Below are 25,547 nucleotides of genomic sequence, written 5' to 3'. Positions count from 1 at the left end.
CGGACAACATAAGTGCTGCTTACAGTGATGCAAACCTGAAACCTCGGCTGCAATATTAGTTTTAATTTATGCTTTATGTTGTTTTATATGTTTCGTGTGTACAATATTTCAATGTAATTTAAATTAAATTAATATTACGAATTTCCCTGATGAAGACAACAAAAATGGTCGAAACGTTGGAAACAATGCAATAAATACGACTTTCATTTGCGAAAAACAACCCCAGGTCTGATAGCTTAATCATATAAGAAGGTTTAGAAAATAGTTTTCAAATTTTTATCAAAAAAATGTGCAATATCTAACTCCAATATATTTCGTTAAAATTCCAAATTTTCTTATACCATAGGGAAAATAAATTATGTCTAATAAATAACACATTTTCTTATTTCTTTCATATCACCGTAATATAGTTTAGTTCAAAATTTCTAAAATTAATCTACATATCCTTTCCTGGTGGGTTCCCTTTTTTCGATTAAAACAACTTTTAGCGAACTTGACCTGCTCGCATGCAAAATAGTAATAAAAGGATATTTTTTAAAATGTAAATGTATTTAATAAAATATATTTCAAACATTTATTTTTACAATTCCCTATATGGCAAATTTTAAATCTCTTTAATTTCCTATTGGTAACCATTAGTCATAAAGTTAACCATTTTACCGTCGGCCATTATTGTCAACAAAGCCCCGTTTGCTAAGACAATCACCACAATGGTTTCCCAAGCCCAACCCACTATCACACACATTCATAGTCTATAATAAACACAAACAAAATGCACAGAAGTGGTATCTTAAGCTCTCTTGCAATATAACTCTCTCATCGATAAAACGGAAGATAAGAATGTCTGTTATTGAAACTCCCCATAAAAAGCTTTAAGGAAATCTGCAGAATCACTCTGGCAATTAGACAATCGATTAATATTATATCTACCTTACCTTACCATATATGCAAATTAATAAAATTGATAAACCACAAAAGGAAAATAGCCAAGAGTTTGTTTTTCATTTTAAAACCCATACATATATCATTTCTCGACCACACATTGATTCAAAACAATGGCACAGCAACAACAAATCATCAAATGTGGAAAAGAGAGGTGCAAACACACATTCACCACTCACACTGGCTTTGGTAGCAGCTAGCGCAACACTCAAATGACATGTGAATGCTCACTCTCTCAAAGCAATCAATCATTTCTCCAGTGTTGCCAACTCCCCAAGGCCAAAAAGCACCAAAAATATATTATCAATTCTAACATACCACTTCCCACCACAAAATCGAAAATTAAATGCTCTACAAAAAAAAAACAAAAAACTTCCGAAGATGTATTATAAACTTTTGTATATTGAATTTGTAAATTATGAACCGCTATTCAAGTATATACTTTGTTCCGTTTTAATGCTTTCATGCAATTCATTTTGACCGCTAATGTCTTTCAAATTTCAAAATATATATTAATATATGGAAGGAGTCTATTGCTTATTTCAGTTGTGCGTGTTTTTTTTTAATACAAATTCGGCACTCGTCCCTAGACTTTTCTACAGAATACCCTCAATAACAATATTAATTAAAAAATAATCAATACCACCTACATAACAATCAAATTCTATATTTCGCAATAAAGTTGAGTTTCTTAAGCTCTTGAAAGTCCAATCCAAATTTGTGTATCAATTAAACTTAATACTGTTCAAAATGAAAAAAACACCTAAAGCACTAAATGAAAATGCCAGAAAGCAACAACTTGGTGCTTTTTTGGAAAGGGCACCAAAAAGGCAATTTGGTGCTTTTTTAGAAATCAAAAAGCACTAAATTTGGTGCTAAAAGCACCAAATTGATATCACTGCATTTCTCATTCGCATTTCACAACAAAATGCAATAGCAACAACAACAACAACATTACAAAATCAACCAACCAACAGTATTGTGTGTGAAAAAAATCAAAATCACATATGAAATGGCTTGTAAGATTGTGTTGGGTATGAATGTGTATGTTTGCTATTGCTATAGTTTATTTTTGTTGTTGTATGCTTAAAAGTTTCTTTGCCTAATGCGCGAGTAGTAAGAGCCAATTCCAAAGTGTATTTGCATAGCCATAGTTTATGGAAGAATTGGAGCGTAGCAAATGAGGAGGGTAAAATGTTTGTCATTGTAGGTTAGGTTAGGTTAAAGTGGCAGCCCGATTAAATTTCAGGCTCACTTAGACTATTCAGTCCATTATGATACCACATTTAACTAAAAGTACCTATTACATATGAGCACTTCTAGTCTTAACCAAAGATTATAGATTTGAGGAAGATGGGAGATTGGCTTGCGTCATACCAAATGTTGCATTTACCAGATTAGTTTAACACATGTTTGTAATCTTTTAGTTGTTTTTAGTTTTTATTTTTTTAAATGAAAAATTTAATTTTCTTAATGAAACAATGTTAAATGTTAGGCAACAACAAAAAAATTACATTTTCCCCTTTATGTAAATTTATTTCGTGCTCTTAATTTCTTTTTATTTGCATTTTAATACTATGTCAATACTTGTCGTATACGCGTTTGGTTCGAGTATTAAACTAATGTGGTAAATGATGTGCTCAGTAGCCAATCTCCCATCTTCCTCTTCTATAATCTTTGGTCTTAACCACTGAACCTTCACTATATTTTACTTTTGTTGAACCAACCAGATTGCTCCAAATACATTAACAAACTGCTTGTCATTGTAGATATCCCTCCTGTTGTCAGTTGGAAAATTGCCTAACAACTGAACGGGGAATATAAGGGCACAAATAACTCTTTATGGTCCGATATGTACTTAGAGCAAACCCTTGTGAAAAGTGGACAATTTCCACCAATACATATAACTTAAGCGCTGCAAAAAAGATTTCTGTGGCTTAATTTATTTTTTATTTTGATTATTCTAACCATTTCCCCATTTCCTCCTACGTCCATAAGCGCTGCAAAAAAGATTTCTGTGGCTTATTTTATTTTTTATTTTGATTATTCTAACCATTTCCCCATTTCCTCCTACGCCCATGAGATCTTCTAACCCTTTCCAACTTTTTGCACGATTATCAGTCTATGACATGGCAAAGTGATGCTGATTGAAGTCGAATGAACGATTACAAGTTGCTTCGTTTGTTTAGGCTGTGTCCGCTCTCTCTCTCTAATCCGATGTCTAGTTTTTGCATAGGTATGTCTCAATGATTGCTCTATGGCAGCAGATATTTGCTTTTCTCACTATTTCTATGACCGTCTATTCATGTTGCTTAAGCTTCAGTTCCTCAAACATTTAACTATCAACCATTTTGATTTACGAGTTTCATGTATTGTTGTTGTTGTATGGAAGCGTAAAAACTCAGTGATGCGTCTTCGTTGGTCGTCATCATCAGACGCCAACGGACATATATTCAAGCGCCTCAATCTTTTTTGTTTGTTTTTTTTTCCTAACATTACGTTGTAGTCAAAGCATTTCCCTTCCTGTTCTTCTGGGTCGGTTCATATGACCATCCTCCATTGTTAAGTCAAACATTTTCATTTGAGATATTTGCCTATTGCCAGGGCAGCCGCGCCGCATTCATTGTACTTAACATTTATGCTTGGTTTGAAATGGAAATTTGTTTGGTTTCTAACTTGATCTCTCCATATTTGAACATGAAAAGCAAATTTTGAGGGTCATGGAATGTTGTGTTTAGAATTCCACCATGCTGTGGAAGTAATATGGTTTAAATTGATCAAATAGTGAATTAATTCGTAATAATGATAATAGGGTAAAATTAATCTATGTATTAGCTTATAATGGATAATAATGTGCTGCTATTTTTATTGAACTAAACTATAGGTTAATTCTTAATAATTTTTCATCTTTTGTAAAAAACGAAAAAAATGTTTCTAGTTTTCAATCATGATTGAATCATTGATCCAGTTTTGATTTAATTGAAATTGCACCAATTATGCAAGCAATCATATCATTACCATTATTAAAGGGAATAAAAAATTTTTAGTATTGGTTTATACAATTTATTTTTATTTATTCAGTTTAATTCATCGTATTTTTTTTACCTATGATGGCCTAAAAACATAGGTTTTGTACTAAATGTACACAGAAAGTTGGGTTTTTTTTTAAATAAATAGGCATTTTTATTAGCTTATCGCCACTGTTTTATGGTAAACAAATGCAAAATTCAAATTGGTGAGAGCAAAATTCAAATTGGTGAGAGGAAAAAAAACAAATATTCTACCAAAATAATTTATTTTTTGTTTTATTATTTTATCACACATTTTATCTTATCGCTTCATTCTTGCACTTCGCCTACTTTGTTTCAAAATTTACCGCCATCGTAAAAAACTTGTAGGCGTTTGCCTCCCTACCATCCCATAATACACGGCACGAAGAATTGTTCAAAATGCGCTGTAAATGCCTTCTTTTTTTTTTTTGCTGGGGATGCCATTTTTTCACTTGATGGCCTTTCATGCAATCACCGAAAACAGATCATTCTTCCCTCTTCATTTTCTTAAATTTCGAACAGAGTTTATTGTTCGTTTACAAAAGATTTAGTTTTTGTATAAATGTCTACATATCCCGAACTATGTTTTTAGTTGTGGGAGCGGTTGCATATGCTGCTGACCATGGTATATTAAAGCGTCCCTTTTAAAACATTATTGAAAAGTGGTTAATTTTTCCTTCTTGTGTTATGGCAATTATTGATATAGTTTGGCTGAATAATGGTCAACTCCCTTGTTCGATTGGAATTGAAATTTTAAAGCAAAACTATTTAAGGGTGAAGTATTAATTTCATGCTTATTCCGTTGGTATCGAAGTGGAACATTGTGTTTTTAGATACATACGCATATCTAGGATGTTGAAAAAATATTTTAAATTATAAGCACAGAAAAAAATTTCACGATTTTCTCAGTTAAAATCTTAATTGAGTTGTAAAAAATATTCAATTAAAACTTTAATTGATTTAAAAAATTTTTTAATTGAAACAAAAATCAGTCACACAAATTAATAGCATCAATTATTTTTTTTAATTGGATCAATTAATTTTTTAATTGACTGTCAATTAATTTTCTAATATTGGTAGTATCATTTCTATGATTGAAGACATTTCAATTAAAAAATTAATTGGATCAATTAATTTCGTGATTAAATCAGATTAAATCAGATTTTTTTGTGTTATGTTATTGAAATAATTATAGTATCACTAGGGTTACTTGTCTCAGAAAATAATGCCTCTCCAACGAGCTTGTTTTGGCTGAAAGAAGCAATTAAAAAAAAATAAAACTTCGCTGCTCCAAATTCCTTTTTCCAGATAAGAAATCCTTTTATGGGTGTATCACCCATACTTTTAAAAATTAATGAAGACAAATATTTTTTTTTTTCAAAGCAGTTGTTTTTTAAAGTAGCAAACAAACAACATCTGCTTCGCTCCCAAATGAAATTTTTAGACCCTAACTTGTACATATCCCCGCTAGTCTCTAAAATGTTTTATTTAACCTTAAAATATTATTAAAACACTATGTTTGTCTCAAATTTCGATTCTGAGAATCATATTTTCCTATTTTACCAATGTCCTTAATGAGTGTAAAGAGATTTTGTACGTCAATTGTGAATATGTAGATTTGTCTCCAACTCTATCAAGTCTTCTTTTTTAGGGAATTCCATGTTGATTCCAATAGCATATTAGCTACCATAATTTTCTCTTGAGGCTAACATTTTAGTCCACCTAGTGACGGATAGCTACTACTAACATTGTTACCCAAGACCCAAACCATATCTGATTCGAATTAACGACAAGTTTGACAACTCATCACATGAGGGCGCCTTTGTTTGATAGGTTGTACATCCCTAAGGTATGCTTTAGTATTTGCATTTGATATAAATGACGCTCAATATGTGAGTAAAACATTAGGAAAACAAAATTGAAAATATTCCATTTTGAGTCCTTTTATCTTCATTCTTCAAGTTGAATGCATTTTATGAAATAAATTCTAACAAAAGTAGACTCAAGAAACGTAAACACTGCACGAAATTAAAACACTAACATAGGGTAAGATTGTTAGGGGCAATGTTTGAATAATCAATAGCTAAATTGCTAAAGAGATTAAGTAATTCAATTTCACTATATCAGCAAGGACTAAACCTTCAGTAAAGCTGATTATAAAAGTAGAGCGTCTTGCAGTTATTATTGGAATTAAGCTAGAATTAGGATGTTCTCATGGATGTAAGAAAAAGAAGAGTATACTTTTCGGATGGACGAAATCGCTAATCACAAAATCGGATTTATTTCCTTTTGAGCAATTTCGTTTGTCCAAAATTTCGTATTTTTTCTGTGTGGAATTTCTGTGAGATTTTCCATAACATTTTGAAGAATTATCTTCGAACATATCAAGAAAACATTTTATCAACTCTCTGAAAAAGTAAAATTACAACTCTTTTATAAAATCTCATATAAAAAATCCATGCCATTAAGGAATTTTGTATTTTACCTCACTAGGGCATATCCTTTAGAAAATTTCATTTGTGAAGTTTTTGTTTTTTTGCATTCATGACAGAAAGGGGGATTATCACAACCGAAACCACATTGAGTTCGATATGACCATGGGCAAGAATGTGGGTGTTAACATAACCAAGATAGCTGATAAAGTTATGAATGGCAGACATTAGCCAACATCCGTTTTTACTCGCATACTACATCACTACATTCAAACATAACGATGATATGCCTTTACATATACATGCGAACATTAACTAGCATACAAATACATGTCTGTGTAAATGAATGACCGTCTGTCTGTCTGTCTGTCTGAGGGTCTTTGTATTATTCCCCCAGATCTTGAATGAAGAGTATGAGCTTAAATGGTTGATGCCATTATTATAGCCTTTGTTGTCGTTGTTCTGTTACTGATGTTGTTGGCATTGTCGCATATTTGTTTCCGGTTCAGCATTGTTCTGCCATAACGGCATTCACAATAATTGAAACGGAAGCTTTGGTTTTTGGTTTTGTCAGTTTCTACACTCCATGTCTCGAATCGTTCGGAACAAACTCCCACCAATTCGGGCAAACAATGAGAATCCCAACATATCTTCAATAGAAGGCAGATAAATGGAAAATGAAGGAGTGAAAGTAAATGATTATGTTTTTCTCATAAAAAAGTAAAGTTTTCTTTTTTTCAGCTGAGAAAGCAAAGGTATTGTGGCTTAAAAAATATTTTTAACTAAGAATTAAAAACAAAAAACTGTAAGCAAAGGCCAACGTTAAGTAAAAAATAACGTTTGAGTAAAAAATAAAATACTCTCCATTTTTTCTTTAAGGGTTTTAAATCATTTGTTTAAATTATAAATAAAATGATTTTTAATTTAAAAATTTCTCGCATTTTTTCTTATTTTACTGGGGTCATGATTATAAGCTCCAGAATACTTACAATGGTTTTGTCCACATAGAAATTTCATAAATTCCATTCATATGTTTCTATTCTGTAGTTTTGTGGGGGTTGGTTACAATGTGCAAAGATTTATGATTTATGGGGTCAAATGTTATTGTAATAAAATTTCTAGGAAATCAAATCAATATACATAAAAGGTTTAAAATGTCTAAATGATATTATTTAGAGGTTGCAGAGATATTAAAATTTTAAGAATTGATATTGCTTAAGGATTCATGAAAACCGAATATGCCAGTTTGGAGGCCTTTTAAAATTGTACGTAATGAAAACATTTTTTAATTCAAATAATAAACTTGAAATTGTATTTGGTGATATGATATAAAAGTTATATTTGTTGCAATTTAAATAATAATTCATATAGAACGGCAAAGCAAAAACAAGGAAAAAATGCTCCATATATCATCAACCAAGGTTTTGCTTATTTTTATTAATTTTATATTGTTTAATAGTCTTGGGAATTTAAGGGAAACTCGCAGTTAGGCATTGTAATCAGATTAAATAATGCCGTTCTTCGACTTTTTACAATTTTGAAAAATCGATTTTTGAGTTTTTCAAAATTTGAAAAAGTCTATTTTTAGAAGATTTGAAAAGTTGGCTTCCGACGTCTGTGATTATTAAAAACACAACCTTTCTTATACAAATATTGTTGGTCTAGGAAATAAAAGTTCGGACTTCAAGAATAAACAATAGTTTTTTTTTATTGATTTAACAATAACAACAAATTTCGAGTAGGTTAGGTTAGGTGGCAGCCCGAGACTATTCAGTCCATTGTGATACCACATTGGTGAACTTCTCTCTTGTCACTGAGTGCTGCCTGATTCCATGTTAAGTTCAATGAAAAAACAAAATTCGAGTAGCCTTTATAAAGTTTTCAAATAGTCGAACATAAAAATTTAAAACTCGGGAAGTGTGAAGTCAACTTATGAATTCCTATTGTAATCTTAAATAGTCCATAGTGTATTTCGTTGGGTTGACTTCTTGGTTTGATTAAGTAGATAATTTTGATATATTCACTAAACAATCTTTTTACAATTCTTGTAATGGAATTTTCCCTTCATACTCAAATGGGTAATTTACCCATACCAGATATATGTCCCCCATTGTATTTTTATATTGGTAACTCTGGATCCAATTAAGACGATCATTTGAATCACCATGTTTCATTAGTATTTATGTTTAAAGTCAAGCTGAATCCAACGCTAGTGTTTTGGTAATTTAACGAAGCTTAAAATGATCCCAATTGGTGCAGAACTATGATTGTGCATTGCGGGATGAAAAAAAAGCATTAATTGTTAGCGTAGACAACAACCCATAAAAAATCTCAAGTTAGTCACAATAGGCAAACAACTAACTGTGAGTGACTATTGTATTGTAAAGGACATGATGCACTAGGTCTGTTAGCGTATTTATGCCATAGAAATAAAAAAAAAAAATAATAGGGCTGTTTTCTTTTAGCACTGTATACCCTAAGTCGGACTAAAAGAAAACAGAGCACTCGTTTATCCAGGACATCTCCAAAAATATGCAACACTGTCATCAGCTGTTTAAAAACAATCACAGAAAAGAAGTGAAATTTTGCATTTTTAATGTATGAAATGCTCAAATTGGTAATAAATATTTACTGCTGCGATTATTTATGGCACGGGGCCATGTTTTTCGATAAATTAGTTACAATAAATTGCTCTTGTGAATCGATGAAGCGTCACTTTATCAAAATACAATCTGGGAGCATCGGCGTGACTTGCACTGATGCGATGTTCTGGATAAAACACCAGTGCAACGAAGTTCTGAACAGCCCATACAAATATTGCATCCAGTGCAAAAAGAAAACGGTCCTAATTTTGAGGACAAAAGGGAAAAGCATTATTTACACTCGAAAAAAAAATATGAACTCTATTTCACTAAAGCCAATTTAACTTTATGTTAGTTCATGGAATTATTATGTTTGGAGAAAGTTTCATTTACTCTAATAATTTTTTGTGTACGTTAGTTAAATTAACTAAAACCGAGCAAAAAAATATACTCAAATAAAGCGTAAAGATGAACTAAATTCGTGTCCTCCACAAAATAGTTCAGAATTTCTTTTAATTTGTAAATTTTACCAAAAATGCGTCCATCATGAACTTCGTATGTCACTAAAGACATTCTTGCAATTTTGAACTCCAAGTTTTTCCTTCAAACTACAAAATTTTCTTTAACAAGTGAAAAAACTTAGTTATGTCTAATAAATTTTTCTTGAATTTGTCGAAAAATATTTACTTATTTTTTATGACATCGGCGTGATGCCAACGTTTGTAATACTGTTTAGTTAAAATTTTCTACAAATATTAAAAATTTTCAAAAATTAACCGAAAGTTTTCTTGCTGGTGGGTTCACTGTTTTTTCAGTGTAGTTATATCAGAAACTAAAAACTAGAAATATATAAGATAATATTTGTGTACTTTAAAAAGCTACTTTTTTTTTAAATTCGTTTCGGAGAAACATGTTTTTTTTATTATTTGTACAAATTTAGGTTAATGTTTTGATTCCAAACATATCTAATTTTATCCCCTTGTTTATCTTTACAGAGTTTCACTTACAAAACACCTCTTTTTTGGATTAATATATATCACTGCAAAGCCTGAACGAGACAAACAAAAACCTTAGAGAAGAGAACTTTGTATTTTGAAAAATTTTTGCTGCTACCAAAAATACTCCTTTTGGTTTTACTACAACAAGATACAAAATAAAAATCCTGGTTTTATATCATTTTTGGATATTTTCACATATACTCATCAAAAAACAAAACAACAAACCAAGCCGAGCAACTATAAGGAACATCGGATTAGATGTTAGATCATTTTTATACCTCAACAAAACAACACACACTTTTTAAAACGCTAAGAGTAATAAATAAAATTGTAAATTTTGTACTTAAGTGCTAAAATTAAGGTAAGTATAGATCATATAGATTTTTTTTTTGCTTAAACATAATGATTAATAATTCTCATTTTATTTAATTTAGGTTTACACAAAACTGAGAGAAATAACTAAAAACATCTTGAATTATATTTTAAATATAAGTTGTATAGAAAAAAAAAACAAACACAACCCCCAATTAGCTTCAAGCAACATTTCAATTGAAATTTCACACACAAAACACACATTACAGTTTAGTAAAATCCTTTGGTAAACATCCCCACGGAACAATAATCTATAGCAAATAAGTTGCTGGTACTTTGCTTACTTGGCAAACAAAAAAGGAGTCACTAGATCTTAAGTTTCTCAGTTCCACCCCACACACACACATAAAGCTTCAAGATGACTATGAGTACAAATAATTGCGAAAGTATGACATCATACTTTACCAACAGCTATATGGGTGCCGATATGCACCATGGTCACTATCCGGGTAATGGTGTTGCCGATCTCGATGCTCAACAGATGCATCACTATAGTCAGACACCAAATCATCAGGGCAATATGCCTTATCCTAGATTCCCGCCTTATGATCGTATGCCCTACTATAATGGTCAGGGCATGGACCAACATGGTGTCTACTCCAGACCCGACAGTCCCTCAAGTCAAGTAGGTGGCTGTGTGCCACCTTCGCAGGCGAATGGTGGCCCCATGGCACCACATCAACAAGCTCCACCACAACAGCAACCAACACTGAATGACGCACACCAGCAACATCATCCGCAAGTGACGCAACAACAAGTGTCGCAACAAGTGCCAGCCCATCAGCAACATCCGCAGCAACAACAACAACCTGTCGTCTATGCCAGTTGTAAATTACAAGCGGCCGTAGGTGGTTTGGGTATGGTACCCGAAGGCGGTTCACCACCCTTAGTGGATCAAATGGTAGGCGGTCATCATATGAATCCTCAAATGGCAATGCAACATCATATGCAACATTCACAAGCTCAGGTGAGTTGATAAGAGACTGTGTAGCGTTTTTGTTTTGGTTAAGGATAAGAATAGCTATGAGAATAAAGGGTAACGATTTTTTTAGGAAATTTTTTACTGTTATCTAATACATAAAATAGAATTAAAAAATCAAAAAATACTACTGAAAAATTTCCCTCTAGTGTTGCTGGGTTCAATGTCGAAAATACTGTCGACATGTTGCAGCAACATTGTTAAAATTAATTGTACGTAGCCAGCTTTTGTATCCCAAATGGTTCGAAACGCTGGGACAGCGAGGAAAAAATAAATGCTCCTTGGGTCAACCCAACTTCCAAAAACCGTAAGGCAACCCCCAGCTAGTGTAAGGCATTATAATCTTTCGACTAACATTTCGGTTTGCACAAAACAACATTTTTGAAGAGTATTCTTTGAAGGCTTTACAAAGACCCACCCTAATGTTATAAAGCCCAAATGACAAAATGAAGGAATACCCCATAGAATACGAAAAATGAAATAAAGCCTCAAAGAATTGCCCCAAATAAATTGCCATAAAAAAATTAAATAAACATTGGATTTTATTCTCTCCTTTGCAGAGGAAGTCTTTCAGAAATGTGTCCTAAAAAGTGAGAGTAACTCCCTTTTATAGTCCATCAATAGATTTTGACAACCCAAAGAAATGTGAATAACATTTTCTGGATTTAAGGCTTTTTTCTATGAACAGATTCCAACGTGGGTTAGTGAAATCCAATCCTGGATTAACACAATTTTCGTTTATAATTTTCAGGCAATTTTTGTATCCATACCCCATTTTTATTTTAAAAACATAATTATGACTCTATATATATATTTATCAATGTTACTCTCTATATTTGGGACCTTATTACATTCACTTTCTTGCTTTGGGATTAGAACTCGAATCAAAAATACAAAAAAATCCACAAATCAAGAGCACACTCCATCGAATATAATAGTCGTTTTCACTCCTTTCGGTTTCTACTTCATTCTCAAAAAGCAGGTCAGCCGTTCCAATCAATTTAATCAACTCTAGGGATGTTATGTGCATAAGTAGTTTCAAAATGGAGATTTTGGAATTTTAATTTTTTAGACGATTATTAACATCCACAAAGGATTGCTGATTAAATTATAAAACGAGACCTTTTTTCTTCATGAAATTCTATAAAAAATATTCAAATTTCAAATCCAAATGAGTTCACTCCAGGGATGTTATGTTAAAAAGAAGATTTTGGTATCGTTTTAAGGACACGTTTTCATAAATGATTGCTGAACTAAATTTGAAAACGAGACTTTTTGTCTTCAAAAAAAATCTGAACATGGAAAACTGATTAAACTCTATCAAAACTGATCTTTATCCCAAACTATCCAAAGTCCTATTAGTTAGATGAACCCCTAGATCGGGATTAATTCATATATTATTCTTCTATATAGCTTTCTTATCTACTTTTTTCTGTTGTCTGTTATTTTTTCTATGAACTTTTATTCACTTCCCGATCTTGTCTACGTATTCTTTTAGTTGGGTTACAATGATGTCGTAGTACCCGATGTTACGGAGGTAAGAATAATTTTGTTTTCTGAGAAATTTTCTGTTTAGCATGAATGAACTATATTAGCACTTGAACTTGAATAATTTGTATATACGAAGAACGTGAGCATTTCGAGACAAAAAATGCTTAGTCCCATATTCAGATTCAATGTCCTGTGTATCAAGTCAAGTTTTGTTTTTTTTTTTTTTTTGAGGAAATCTATAAGTTTATTGTAATTTTTGTTTAAATCTCTCTCAACGTTAAAGCATTTTACTGAATTCCCAATTTTTGTCTGCATATTTATTTTAGTTGGGTTACAATGATGTCGGAGTACCCGATGTTACGGAGGTAAGACATTTTTCAAAATCTATAGAGATTGTGTATATAACCCAAAATTAGAAAGAGAACAATAGTAAAAAGAAACAACAAAAACGTAGAAATGTTTGTGTGTACAAAAAAAAATCTTAAGTAGATTAGTGTTTTCAGTTTTTTATTTAATACGTTTTATTTTTGTTTTTTAGTTTTAGTTTTAGTAGTATTATACAATTTTAATTTTATTTTATATTGTAAAGTAGTGACTAAACATTATATGTTTTATGTTTTGTTTTTATTATAATTTGTTAATAATTATTAATGACTTTTATTTTCTTAGGTCCATCAAAACCATCATAATATGGGCATGTATGGTCAGCAACAAACCGGCGTTCCCCAAGTTGGTGGACCACCACCTGGTATGATGCATCAGGGTCAAGGACCACCACAAATGCATCAAGGACACCCCGGCCAGCATACACCACCATCACAAAATCCAAATTCGCAACCATCAGGGATGCCTTCGCCTCTGTATCCCTGGATGCGAAGTCAATTTGGTAAGTGTCAAGGAAAGTGATCGCCATTCCACGAAACGTATTAAGTGGAATTTTTTTCTTCTTCTACCCAAAAAAAGTAGTTGTTTGAGTGTAGTTAGAGCTAGAAATATGTTGAACTTTTGGTTTTTTGTTGTTGCAATGTTTGCACTCAAGGCAAAAGGTGATGCCAAATCGAAATAGATATCGAAGAAAGCTAGATAGAAAGAGAAGGAAATTGGTAAAGATTTTGTGTTTTTTCATTGACATGAAATCAATCTAGAGATTGTTATATTTTTAAAATTTTTCTCAAATAACAGAATTTATATAAAGTACACTTTTCTACAGTAACAATAGGTCAATACTGTGAATAACCCGCTCATTAAAATGCAAATGAAAATGATACAGGAAAATGTATTTGTGTTATAAATTTATTTACCAATAAAAGTTCATTATTAGATGAGCATAAATATCTCAATATTTACTGTGATTTTGTTTGCTGCTGACAGCGGCTGACAGTGTTGCAAAATTTTGCAAGCGGTGATACGTTTTTGTTACCTATTTGGTTGTGCCACTAAATGTCGTACTATCAAATTTTGTAACACCTTTTTGTCATACTGTGCCACTTTATATTTACATTATTTATATTGCAAATATTTTGTATATATTTTAATTCCAATCCCCAATTACGGAGATGATGAGTTTACGAGTCGAATATTGTGTTTGTAAGCAGTTTTTCCTTGTTTACATTTATTTATTAAATTGTAAATGATCTAAAAAAAGAATTCTATATCAAAACCCGAATAAAAAAGTTTTATTGTTACTTTTTCTATATGAAACCATGTGAGCCGCCTTTTATAATGAGTGACACGTTTTGTGCCACTTTTTGAGAAATGGTTAGCGCAGGTGTCAAATAGTGTCATTCCAAATAAGTTTACCGTTGAGACTATAAGAAGAAAATTCAATGATTCCCCTGTTTTTGTTTTTTATTTTTTTTTTTTCAAATTTTATAACAAATCATAATTGTTGTTTTCTCTTAAAGTAAATAATAATAATAAATACAGATTTTCTTACAATATCTAAGAAGTAACTCAAAAACAAAGGTTAACTTGGATCCAGAAATTTTGGTTTTCTATTAAGGAAGTTGGTGTTTACTCCAAGTAAAAAAAAATTATTTAATATATTTTTAAATAATACATTCAATTAAAATGTCCCTATATATCAAACAAATTTATCCTTAATATTGTGTACATTTCGTATAGGACATAAACTATTATATTATGCCACAATTTTTTCAGTGTATGAGTATATTGCTCTTTTTTTTAGGAGTATGGAAAGTATAACAAAATTATAAAATTACTTAAAAAAATAATAATTTATTTTGTTTTACACTAAAATTAAGAACCCCGCTATATACGTCTCTATATAAAAAAAAAGAAATATTTTCCAAATTTCGAATTGGCATCCCTTTTGGCGTAAACGTTGCATAAATTATATTTATTTGGATTTTGTAAAGTAGTTTTGGATATTATTTGGGTTTATTCATTATATACGGATTATATATTTATTACACATTTATTTATATTTTTTATTAAATAAAATTAAACAAACACTGGTAGGAAATTTTTCAGATATAAACTTTAAACTAAAACTAATTCAAATTGGAAAGATCCATATAGATAAAAAATTATCTAAGTGAGTAACAAAATTACAATGGTGTGTGGCTATGCTAACTGAAATTTAGTATAATCACTTGACGCTAGGTGGCACCATGTGCAAATACAGTGGTGCACAAAATACACATTATGTAAAGAATGGATTTAAATTTCTGGGTAGCAGTAAAAGTTAAAAAAGGAGTGAAAAAAATGGATATTTTCATTTTGGCAAATCTCAAAATATAAATACACAGGAAATGTTTAAAAGCAAATGAATTATTTTATTACATATTACTGGCGTTTAAATAGATTCTTTTAAATTTACAGAATTTCAAAGATTAGATTTAAAAAAAAAAAAAAACGAAAAATGCTGCAAATAAATGTATTGAAAATTGAAATTTAATTACTTCTCTTTTTGGTAGATTTTTTTATTTATAAAGAAAAATATTCAATTAAAAGTTAAATCACAAAAATTAACACAATAAATAAATTTTTTGAATTAATTGATTTAGTTTTTAATTTAATTGATTCGTTTGTATAAAGAAAATTCTATTAAATTAATTAATTGGATCTATTAATTTCTTGATTGAAACTAAAAAAATATTTTGTGTAAAAATGAAAAGAATGTTTAAGGGCTAAATAAAACTCGTCAAAGTCAATTGTTGGTGTAGTTAGGTAGGGTTAAAATCGTGGCCCGATTTGATTCAGGTTCACTTAGACTATTCAGTCCATTGTGATAGTTGTGTAGTGTAGTTGGTTCCTTTAATGATAATTTTAAATAATAATTACATTCAAAATAATAATTAAAAAAAAAGATATTTTCTTTAGTCTTTGGAAAAAAAATGAAATTTGTCAACATAAAGCTATAATTCTAAATTATTTATATTTTGATAAAATAATTATTATTAAACTAAGCTTATCCTGATAATTATTTGGTCTAGTTGGACAATTTTATACCGATTTATTAAATTATAAATTTCTATAGCTCTGGAAATCACTTAGATGTATTTTTTCCTCTAAACTAAAATTTTCCTGTTTAGCCATTGAAATTTTCTCTACAAAATTTCTTAATTTATTTCCAATGAAATTAATTGATTAATTTATTTTAAAAGAATTTCGAAATTATTTAATTAAATTCCTTGAAAGTCGATAATTTCTACAAACCACCCACTTGGTTAGGATATTGTGTTGTGTGCAACTCACACCCCTATACAAAAGGTGGTTACAAGGCTGCTATAGCAGCAATGAAACATTGTAATAATGAATCCTTTTAACCTTGACTTTAGATAAATTGCTTCTTTAACATTTAGCCTTGATACAATGAATAAACGAACAAATGCACCCAGAGAAAGAGAAAATTTATGGGCCTTTACCAATCAATCAATAGTTGGGAAATTTCAAAATGAAAAACACCGATCATGATTGAGTATTAGACATATGGATGGATGTACCTGACATTTGCGAAAATTGGAAATAGGCTCTCGCACACACTTATACACACCCAGGCGTAGAGAAATGCACGACAAAAATTGTCCCTTTTTCGTGGCTAATAATACAGTTTGCAAATACAATAAAAGTGAAATTATAGCAGTCCGTGTATGATGACAATTGCTAATACAATACAGAAAGGATTTGGTTTCTTGTGAAACCGGATTAAGAGCATTTAACTCCATAGGAAAGGATAATAGCTGGACACAACGCAGGCAGTTAAGTAACAAAAAGGATGTTTTGAAAAAAGGCGGCTTCGTACTCTAATACATCACAATGTAGATTGGTTAAGTAAATGTGGAAATTAGAGCGTAACTAATGTCTGCATAGACAGAAATAGCCAAAGAATTCGTGTGCCTTTTTTGGAAATACGGAGGAAAATGGGATTTGTCCTATTTCTTGGGAGTTATATAAAATTTTGTAAAGTTTGCACTATGGGTTAGGAAATGAATTGAGAGCGAAACAAAAAAAAATAGTAATAGCAGTGAGGACAACCTCAATGAGAAATATTCTTGCGTTGTAATTTACTATTGTGAATGAATAAAAAATAAAAAAAGTAAAAAAAGTTAAATCGTATACCGTGAAACCTCTCAGAAGATGACTCCCACGGTCGCCTTAATTTTTTAATTAATTTTGTTTATATTTGTAAGGTGTTCAATTTTCAAGAGTTTATTTTTTATTGGAAATATAGAAATGTCTAAAGTTTGAGAAGTTTTACGGCAATAACTTTTTTAATACATTAGAAAAATCAATAACTAATTTTATTCTGTTAAACGTTTAAATAGTGGATACTTAACAGTTCATATATTTATTCAGCATGGTGTTTGTTTGTTCTAGTATACGGAGTGGTTACATGAATTCAAATTATTGTGAATTTCTGATAAAGTTATATATTGATGGATGTAAAAAAATTAATTAATTTAATTTCCATCAAAATATTAATCTATTGTTAATTATAAAACATTATTTGTAAAGTATTATCTAATTCCGACAAAAATACATTGTTGTAAACTTCGAAAAAGAAAACGTGGATTACCTTGCATTCACAATCGCTATGATTTCCAATAGTATACTATTGTGAATTAGAACATAATAAAATGGCTTATGGAAAAGTTATTCCTATTAGTGGTGGCAACATTAAAAATCTGCTCAGCGAAAATATTGGTGTTAGACTCCATGTTATAAACTGATAGACACAGAATAACTTCCGAAGCTCATCTAGCCATCACAACCCATCTGTCTGTCTGTCCACTTGTTGCTCGCAAAATAGAGTTCACAATTTCCATTCCGCCTATTCGAACTATTCTGTGACACACGGACCAATTACCAAAATTAGATAAAATTTATGTAATACACAAATATAACTTTAATTAATATAACTTTAATTAATCTAATATATTAATTGATCTTAAACAATTTTGGAATAAAGTAGTTCCCTAAGGTTTCTCATAAAAATGCTGCACTATTCATTGTGCTTACATGTTACTATTTATAATCAAAATATTTATTTATTGTGAATTGTTTACAGATATGTATTTTAATTTTTTTTTTATTGTTCGATTTTCTTCATTCGATTTTCTTCATTGTTCGATTTTCTTCATTGGATTCATAGGATTTTTAAATGTAATTTAATTGAACATATGATGACAGGAGTACTCTTATTAGTAATTGTATATTTAAAATTGCGACAAAATTTGATTTTTATAGGCTCGATATTTTACAGTTTTACCAGGTTTTTTTTTAGGATTTATCTACAAACTTTTTTAAATTATAATTTTTCTTATTTAAATTAAAAAATAATAAATAAATAATTTGTTTATGGAATAAGATAGAATTAAAACGCTTATTGAATCGGCCGATAAACCCATATCTATTTATGTACTTGTTAAACTACCCTAAAAGGATATTTTCAACTTGCTATCAAATTTCCAATAAGAGAGCCTTTATGCCTGACCCGACCATTTTTCTGATAGGCTCTTCCACGTTTTTTAGAAAATTTAAACATATGTCAATTTCACGTGTTAATGTCTTCTCCATATTTTCCCAGCTCACTTCATACTCCGCTTCGTTCACATCCTCCTTCTGCATACATACATCACCTTCCGCATTCTATCTTCTGTCCAGATATTTCAACTATCGTCTAGCTTGTATTGTATTTAGGTATAAGACAGGATTCTCATTTATTTGTTTTTGTATCATTCCATTTCATTGTAGCATTGTCGTTATTTTGGTTTCCTTCGACTTTAGACACAACTTTAGTACAGTGATACAGGGATATTTTTTGATTTTGTATTGTGGCATTTGCTGTTGGGTTGTTTTATTCCTTCATTTGTGCCCATCCACCGTTTCGTTAGTAGATTGAGATGTAAAGCAAAATTGATTACAGCCATTAGTTACACGTTATATGCAATGGATGCCATCAATTTATTAATCTTTGGAACACGACGTTTCGCGTTTTTATATAGAGAGTGTTTTGCTTATTTTGTATTTATTTTGGTTTGCAGATCGAGTTGAAGCTGAGCCTTAGTGCTACATCCTTTTGTGCATACAAATTCATTTGTTCATTCATGCATTTTTTTGTTTGTTTTTTTTTCGTTTTTGGGGAGATAGAGGAGGTTGGTATGTAAGCTTATGCTCAAGTTTAAAATTCACGCATTGTATTGGAGGTTTTCATTCGTTGTGAAGTTATCATGGGCCCAAGACTACACCATGGACTTAAAGCTTTCGAAAAGATCAAGTTTAAATCACTGCAAAAATTTGAATCCTGAACCCAGCATACAATTTGGTAGTGAAATAAAACCATGAACTTTATATATTTTGAAATAGAGTAACACAAATTTCAACAGAAATTCCCATTCTGTAGCATAGGACAATACATTTTATACCCGGTTAAATTTATAAAATTGGAATATATTCCTTAAATATTGTAAAATGTTTCTTAGTAAAAGTATAAAATATTGTAGAACATATATTTATTTAAAAATATAATAAAATCTTAAATCGCTTCACAAAAAATCCATTTCCACACGCCTTCTGAGATTCCAACAATTTACGAAATTTACGAACGAATAATGTAGAAAATTGGAACATCTACACCAGAAAAAGTTTACTTTCCTTTCTTTAAGGATTTTGGTATTGGTTTCAAGCTACAGATTAAAAATGTAAAGATTATTTCTTTACATAAAAAAAAATTAAATATTGCATAATCTTTCATATTAATCTTTATTATTTTCACTATATCGCAGAAAGTTGTATTCTTGGTTTGTTATTGTGGGTCCTTAGTTTATTTGATCCATTTCTGGGAGATACAGTAAAACGTATTTTTTATAAACGCCCAAACGTATGCAATTAAAATGAATGAAATTGTTAGAATTTAAATATAAATAACAAACCCCGAGTAAAAAAAGGTTTATTCATTATTTAGCTACAAATATTATATAAAAAGTTATTTAATAAAAAAATATATTTATAGTCAACCGTCTGAAATAAGTCTGCTAATAACACCTAAAAAGAATTCAACTTTAACCATTTCACTACCAATGTCCACTTTGAAGGACATTCGAAAAAGACACCATATTCTATTTTCCCACCTAGTTTCGATTTATTTGTCGATGCTATTTTAAAGTAGAGGCTTTAATCTAAATAAGCTATAAATAGCATATTGTCCATATTGGTGAGGTCTAAAATACATTTTTATAAATTTCTTTAACAATAAACGAAAAATACGAAAATTTGAGACAAGGTCATTTGGTCACAATTCAAGAATCAAGTTTTCAGAACAGCCTCATATAGCTCCTGAAGTAATTGAGGTAGCTTTTCAAAATGACAATATTTGTTCTAAATGATGTTAGTACAAGTAAAAACAGAAGAAAAATAAAAGTGTTTTATCATTAGGTTTATTTCGGTAGTGAAAGGGTTAATATAATTAGGAGTTATACTTTTTCGCATGTGGAATATTTAATTTTCATTCAAAACTTTATTAAAAAGAAAAAAAAACAAATTACAGAATTTTACATTATTTTTAATTTAAGATATTTCCAAAAGTTTTGCTGGGTTGCTTTTATAAAATCATTTCTTCGCCAATAATTCTGTTGAAATTTATTTCTCTGCCTCCTTATGCTCATGGAGTGGTTATGAATTTGAATTCGCTATCCCATAGTGTTTTTGTCGTTTATAAGCACTTAACGCCTGTTTAAGTTGCTTGTATCCATTAAAATTATAAATGACCATCAATGGGTCTCCAATATCACCAAAGAGAGACTGATATGCCAAGCTCCAATAGTGTACAGAGAGCCAACAACATGGTCACTCTGGGGGCTATCGTATTCTACTTTAGTACTACAAACGTGACTAAGTTCTAAAATATGTTTTGCCCAAAAACAACAAGAAAAACAAAAATACTCCAAATAAAAAAATTCAAACATGAAAAAAAATTTAAAGTCACAATAAAGCCTAAAGTAAACCTACTTAAAAAAAACTCTTAAAGTGGTTTAAGTGTTTCTGCTGAGCACAATTCTTTACATTTAGGTCTTCTAACCTATAAGGTCACGAATTTTTTTAGCTTAAAAAATAAAGAAATTTTGCTGCAGAAAACGATCTTAAATTGAGATGTTATAAGCAATTCGTGTACCAAGAAATTTTTATGCTAAGACAGTTTTGCCACACGACAATTGAGACTCGTAGGGAAGCAACAAATGGAAATGAGATATTCTAAATTTCCAAAGAAATTTGAGAATACTCATGATTTAATTATTATATAATTGAATTTATGGAATATTTTAGAATAATAGAGGAACGGTGGGTTTTTTTAAAGTGATTTAACGTACACTAAAAAAATAAGTTTATTGAATAATGAAGATTATGAAATCAGTAACATAATTTATTCAATATTAAAATACTGATTTATTTCTTTTTTTATCAAAAATTGTGGTTACTTGTGTCTATGTCGTCCTTAAGATGTTGTGTTTTAAACAAGAGGATGTTACTACAAAATAGAGTAGATTATTAATCTTTCAAAAATGTTTGATACACAGAAAAAAAAAGAGTTTTCTTTAATGAGGAATGTTTTATTAATATATATAACAGTAGACAAAGAAGGTTTTCTTCTGACGCTACATTTAAGCAAATAAAAACTGCAGAATCGGATATCATAAATTCCAATTTATTTTCTCTCAAAGAAAATACTTTATAACAAAGCAATTTATCTAAAATTTCGTTTATGAGGAAAGTATTATTTCTTTGTGTGTAGGTGTTGCGTGGAAACATACCAAATTTATGTAGTGTTTTGAAGTTTATAGCTTCGAATCCTCATCAGTTCTGCTTATTGCATGGAAATATTAAATAACTAATGTTAAATTTGAAAATTTATTTCTTGTTCTTAAAGTCGAAAGACCTCGAGGTAAAGCATAATTTCCCCCTATATAAAGTGGTTACACGCAATGAAAATAAAATCAATTTTTCCAAAAATTGAAATTCAATTAACTATACAATGCTCATATCCTTGATGTATTTTATATTTTAGGTTCTTTACACTCGTTTCCTACATAGCAAATCTCTGTTCTCCCTTAGTGGCTTTTCACTTGCTGTAGCATTATAAAGTCATAAATTTCAAAAGACATTCAACAAATTATTGCAACAAGTGTTTAGCTTTATGTGATTTTGTTGTTGTCTCTTTTTCATTTACATTTTCTTTCTTTTTTAGTCCCACACAATTTTGTAATAATTTCTTCTTTTTAAGTACATGCGCTTGACATCGAAGATATGGTCAAAGGCTGAATAGTTGCTCATATGTGTGAAATGGAGATGTCCTCAGAAAATTTGTGTTACGATACAAAATACTTTGCTACACTCATGAAAATGAGATTTGAAGGTTTTGTTCTTTTTTTTTTGTTAGAAATCAAGAATTATCGCAAGAATTATTTACATTGCATTTATGTGCCCTTTTTAATGGAATGAACGATATAAAAAGTAAGCGTAAAGTTTAATGCGAAAGTTCTAATGGGCAACAATTTTGTCTCTGGAAGACCAGATCTTTTTTCTCACATCAAGTTTGGAAATAACTCAAATCAAATTTTCCACTATAGGTAAATTGGGTACTTTCCTGAACTACAAATTTCAAGAAGTGATTTTTGATGAAATAGAAATAAATTATCGTTAGGATAGTGTACATCTAAATTAGAAAAATAACAAATAATTTAAAAGTTCTATATAAAAGGTGATATAAGTAAATTTTATACGCACTGTGTCTTTGTGAGAAAGAGTGTCAGTTCTAGAAATTTTGAAAGGAATTGCAAATTTTGAGACTATTTAAGTTAACGAACATTTTCTGACATTATTGTATTTTTAACAACCATTAACGAAATTCGTCATATTAATTTTGATTCCTACGTATTACCATCCAAATTTTCCCCCAAAGTGTTATTTTCTTCATTCACAATAGAATTATATTGTGAAGTTTGAAATTCATAAAATTAAATAAAATGCAATAAAAGTCAAAGAGCCATTAAATAGAAGCTAGCATAAGCTTCGGCAACGAAATTTTCGAAAACCAATTTAGCTCTATGTTTCAAGATAATTCGTTAAATTTTATTTTAGTTAAATTTTTCTTGGCTTTAATTATTTTCTGCTAATGAAAAATATATTTAAAGCCTACAATTAATATGAATTAGTACAATTACCTCAACACGTTTCTATTAATTAGTATTACTAGTAATGACACTCCAGATTTCTCTTCCAATTTGTATTTTATTCAATCCCAATAATATTTTATTGTGAATTAAGAGTATAAGATTAAAAAAATATGTACTTTTTCCGTAGTTTATCAAGGCATAACAATAATTAATTGTTGGCAGTTTCTTTCATGTAGATTCGTTTTACTAGTCTAGGGATTCACAATAAAATGCTATTGTGATTGAACGAAATGCCAATTTGAAGAAATTGAAGGCTACACTCTAAATGATATCAGACAATGACCATCATAGCTTAGTTTACTTCTGATTTAAGACCGTCTGTTGTATAAAATGTATACGAAAAACGTTCTTATTTGTTAGCCTATCATTATTTTTTTTTTATAGTGTTATGGACAAAATACAAATGCAGTTCGAATTAGGGGAAGTCATCCTCATCACTTCGTTTTTTATTTTTTATTTATTCGTTATTGTTTATAAATCAGCATTTTATACACTGCTTCAATAAATGTTTGCCAACTATTCAAAGTCAACATGAAGTTTAACTTAAAGTTTTCAATGCTACTTTTTCTACGACAGTCTTAATAGCTATGGCAGGAAAAAAGTCGCATCAAATTGCAAAACGGAAACTGGAAACTTTTACTGCTTTGCCAGTTTTGCTGCTCTTCATCACATCATTGGAAATCTCCTTTTTGGGGAGGATATTTTGTGTTTTTCCATTTTGGTAAAGTTTTTCTCAAGGATTTTCAAATCCAAACTACTTAGGAGCTTTTGTTTTATCCCAATGAAATCGTTTGGCATTAAAAGTAGGGGAATATTGGAAAGGACAACAACTGTTATAGGAAGATGAGTTTCTAAGCTTAAAATGAGCAACAAAAGTTCACGGAAAAAGTAGAAGAAAATGGCAATATAAATGATTTAAAACAAGAGAAAATTTCACTTTAATATGTTTTTGTGAAACTTTTGTTCATTCAATGGTTTTCGTTTTTTTCACTTTTGATAAAAAAAATGGAACAGAAAACCATTGATGACTTTCAATGTTATTGTTTATGCCATCAATCTTTGTGTTTGTTACAATACTGATATCATTATGCTTCTATGCTCGTTTATTCGTGTCTTGTTTTTTTGGTGGAGAAAAAACGCTATTAAACTTAATGTTTATTGTCTTATGTTAAGCTATGCTTGAAGTTTTTTCTTGTCGGGTTTTTTGATATTTTTGCGGTAGTTTCCGTTTCCGTTTTAGTTTCCTTATACCATAAAGAGCGTTTGTTTTTGTCTTTCGTAGCAACTTAAGTGTGCGGATCAAAAGATAATTTTCAAGTTGCGTGAAGATTTTCTTGTTTTGCAATATATACGTTCGTTTTTCTATACTTTATTGTTGCTATTTCGTGGGAGCCTTAAAAAGTTTTTGGGGATATATTTTTTTTCTTCGGTTTTTGTTTAAGTTTCCCATCATGAATACAAAGTAGTTTCTTTGGAGAGACGAGAGTGTTTACCAAAAAAAAAGTGGGAAAATGTAGCTTATGTTGCCTTTTCATAGATTTTGCGTAAGGACCTTTGGGGCACGTGGAAATTTTTATCAAATAAGTTGAGGAGGAAGGGAAATAGGTAGAGGTTTTTATTTTCTTATGGGACATTTTTTTAGCTATTGGATTATTGTCAACACAGATGGCATTGAGTAGATATTGACTATAGACTTTGAATTTTGAGAAACAATTTTAGATAAGAGCCTATGGGGAGGTTTATTTTAATGTTTTTAAGATATGTTAAGTCAAAAAGAAATCAAAACAAAGCTTCTTCTTATAGTTGGAGAAACTAATAATATCACAATACATAATTTACTAATATTGTTTATATGTATTAAAATCTTTATTATAATTACAAATTAAAATAAATTTATAAAAATCTGATAATATAATTATAAGAACTGGCCATTGGAAGCCCTGGAGTTTGTATTTCCCATAAATTTTACCAATACTCCAACTTATAGACCTGCAAGAAATGAAAATG

General features: G+C 30.1%; 1 protein-coding gene across 4 annotated transcripts in view; it reads left to right on the top strand.

The window, feature by feature from the left end:
* The window catches only part of Antp (homeotic protein antennapedia), a 345,732-nt gene that overhangs the window by 300,950 nt on the left and 19,235 nt on the right, over nucleotides 1-25,547 (top strand). For 2 of the 4 annotated variants that reach the window (XM_075291465.1, XM_075291464.1), the window contains 5 exons: nucleotides 10,002-10,365; nucleotides 10,439-11,343; nucleotides 12,854-12,892; nucleotides 13,173-13,211; nucleotides 13,516-13,732. In XM_075291465.1, coding sequence (XP_075147580.1) covers nucleotides 10,735-11,343; nucleotides 12,854-12,892; nucleotides 13,173-13,211; nucleotides 13,516-13,732 — 904 coding nt within the window. In that variant the 5' untranslated portion in view covers nucleotides 10,002-10,365; nucleotides 10,439-10,734. The remainder of the gene's footprint in view (nucleotides 1-10,001; nucleotides 10,366-10,438; nucleotides 11,344-12,853; nucleotides 12,893-13,172; nucleotides 13,212-13,515; nucleotides 13,733-25,547) is intronic. The other 2 variants (XM_075291466.1, XM_075291467.1) reach the window with 2 other exon arrangements.

This window comes from Haematobia irritans, chromosome 1 (genome assembly GCF_050003625.1).
Source record: "Haematobia irritans isolate KBUSLIRL chromosome 1, ASM5000362v1, whole genome shotgun sequence".
NCBI lineage: Eukaryota > Metazoa > Arthropoda > Insecta > Diptera > Muscidae > Haematobia > Haematobia irritans.
Note: the sequence above shows the minus strand (reverse complement) of the source record. Positions and strands in the feature narration are given on the sequence as shown.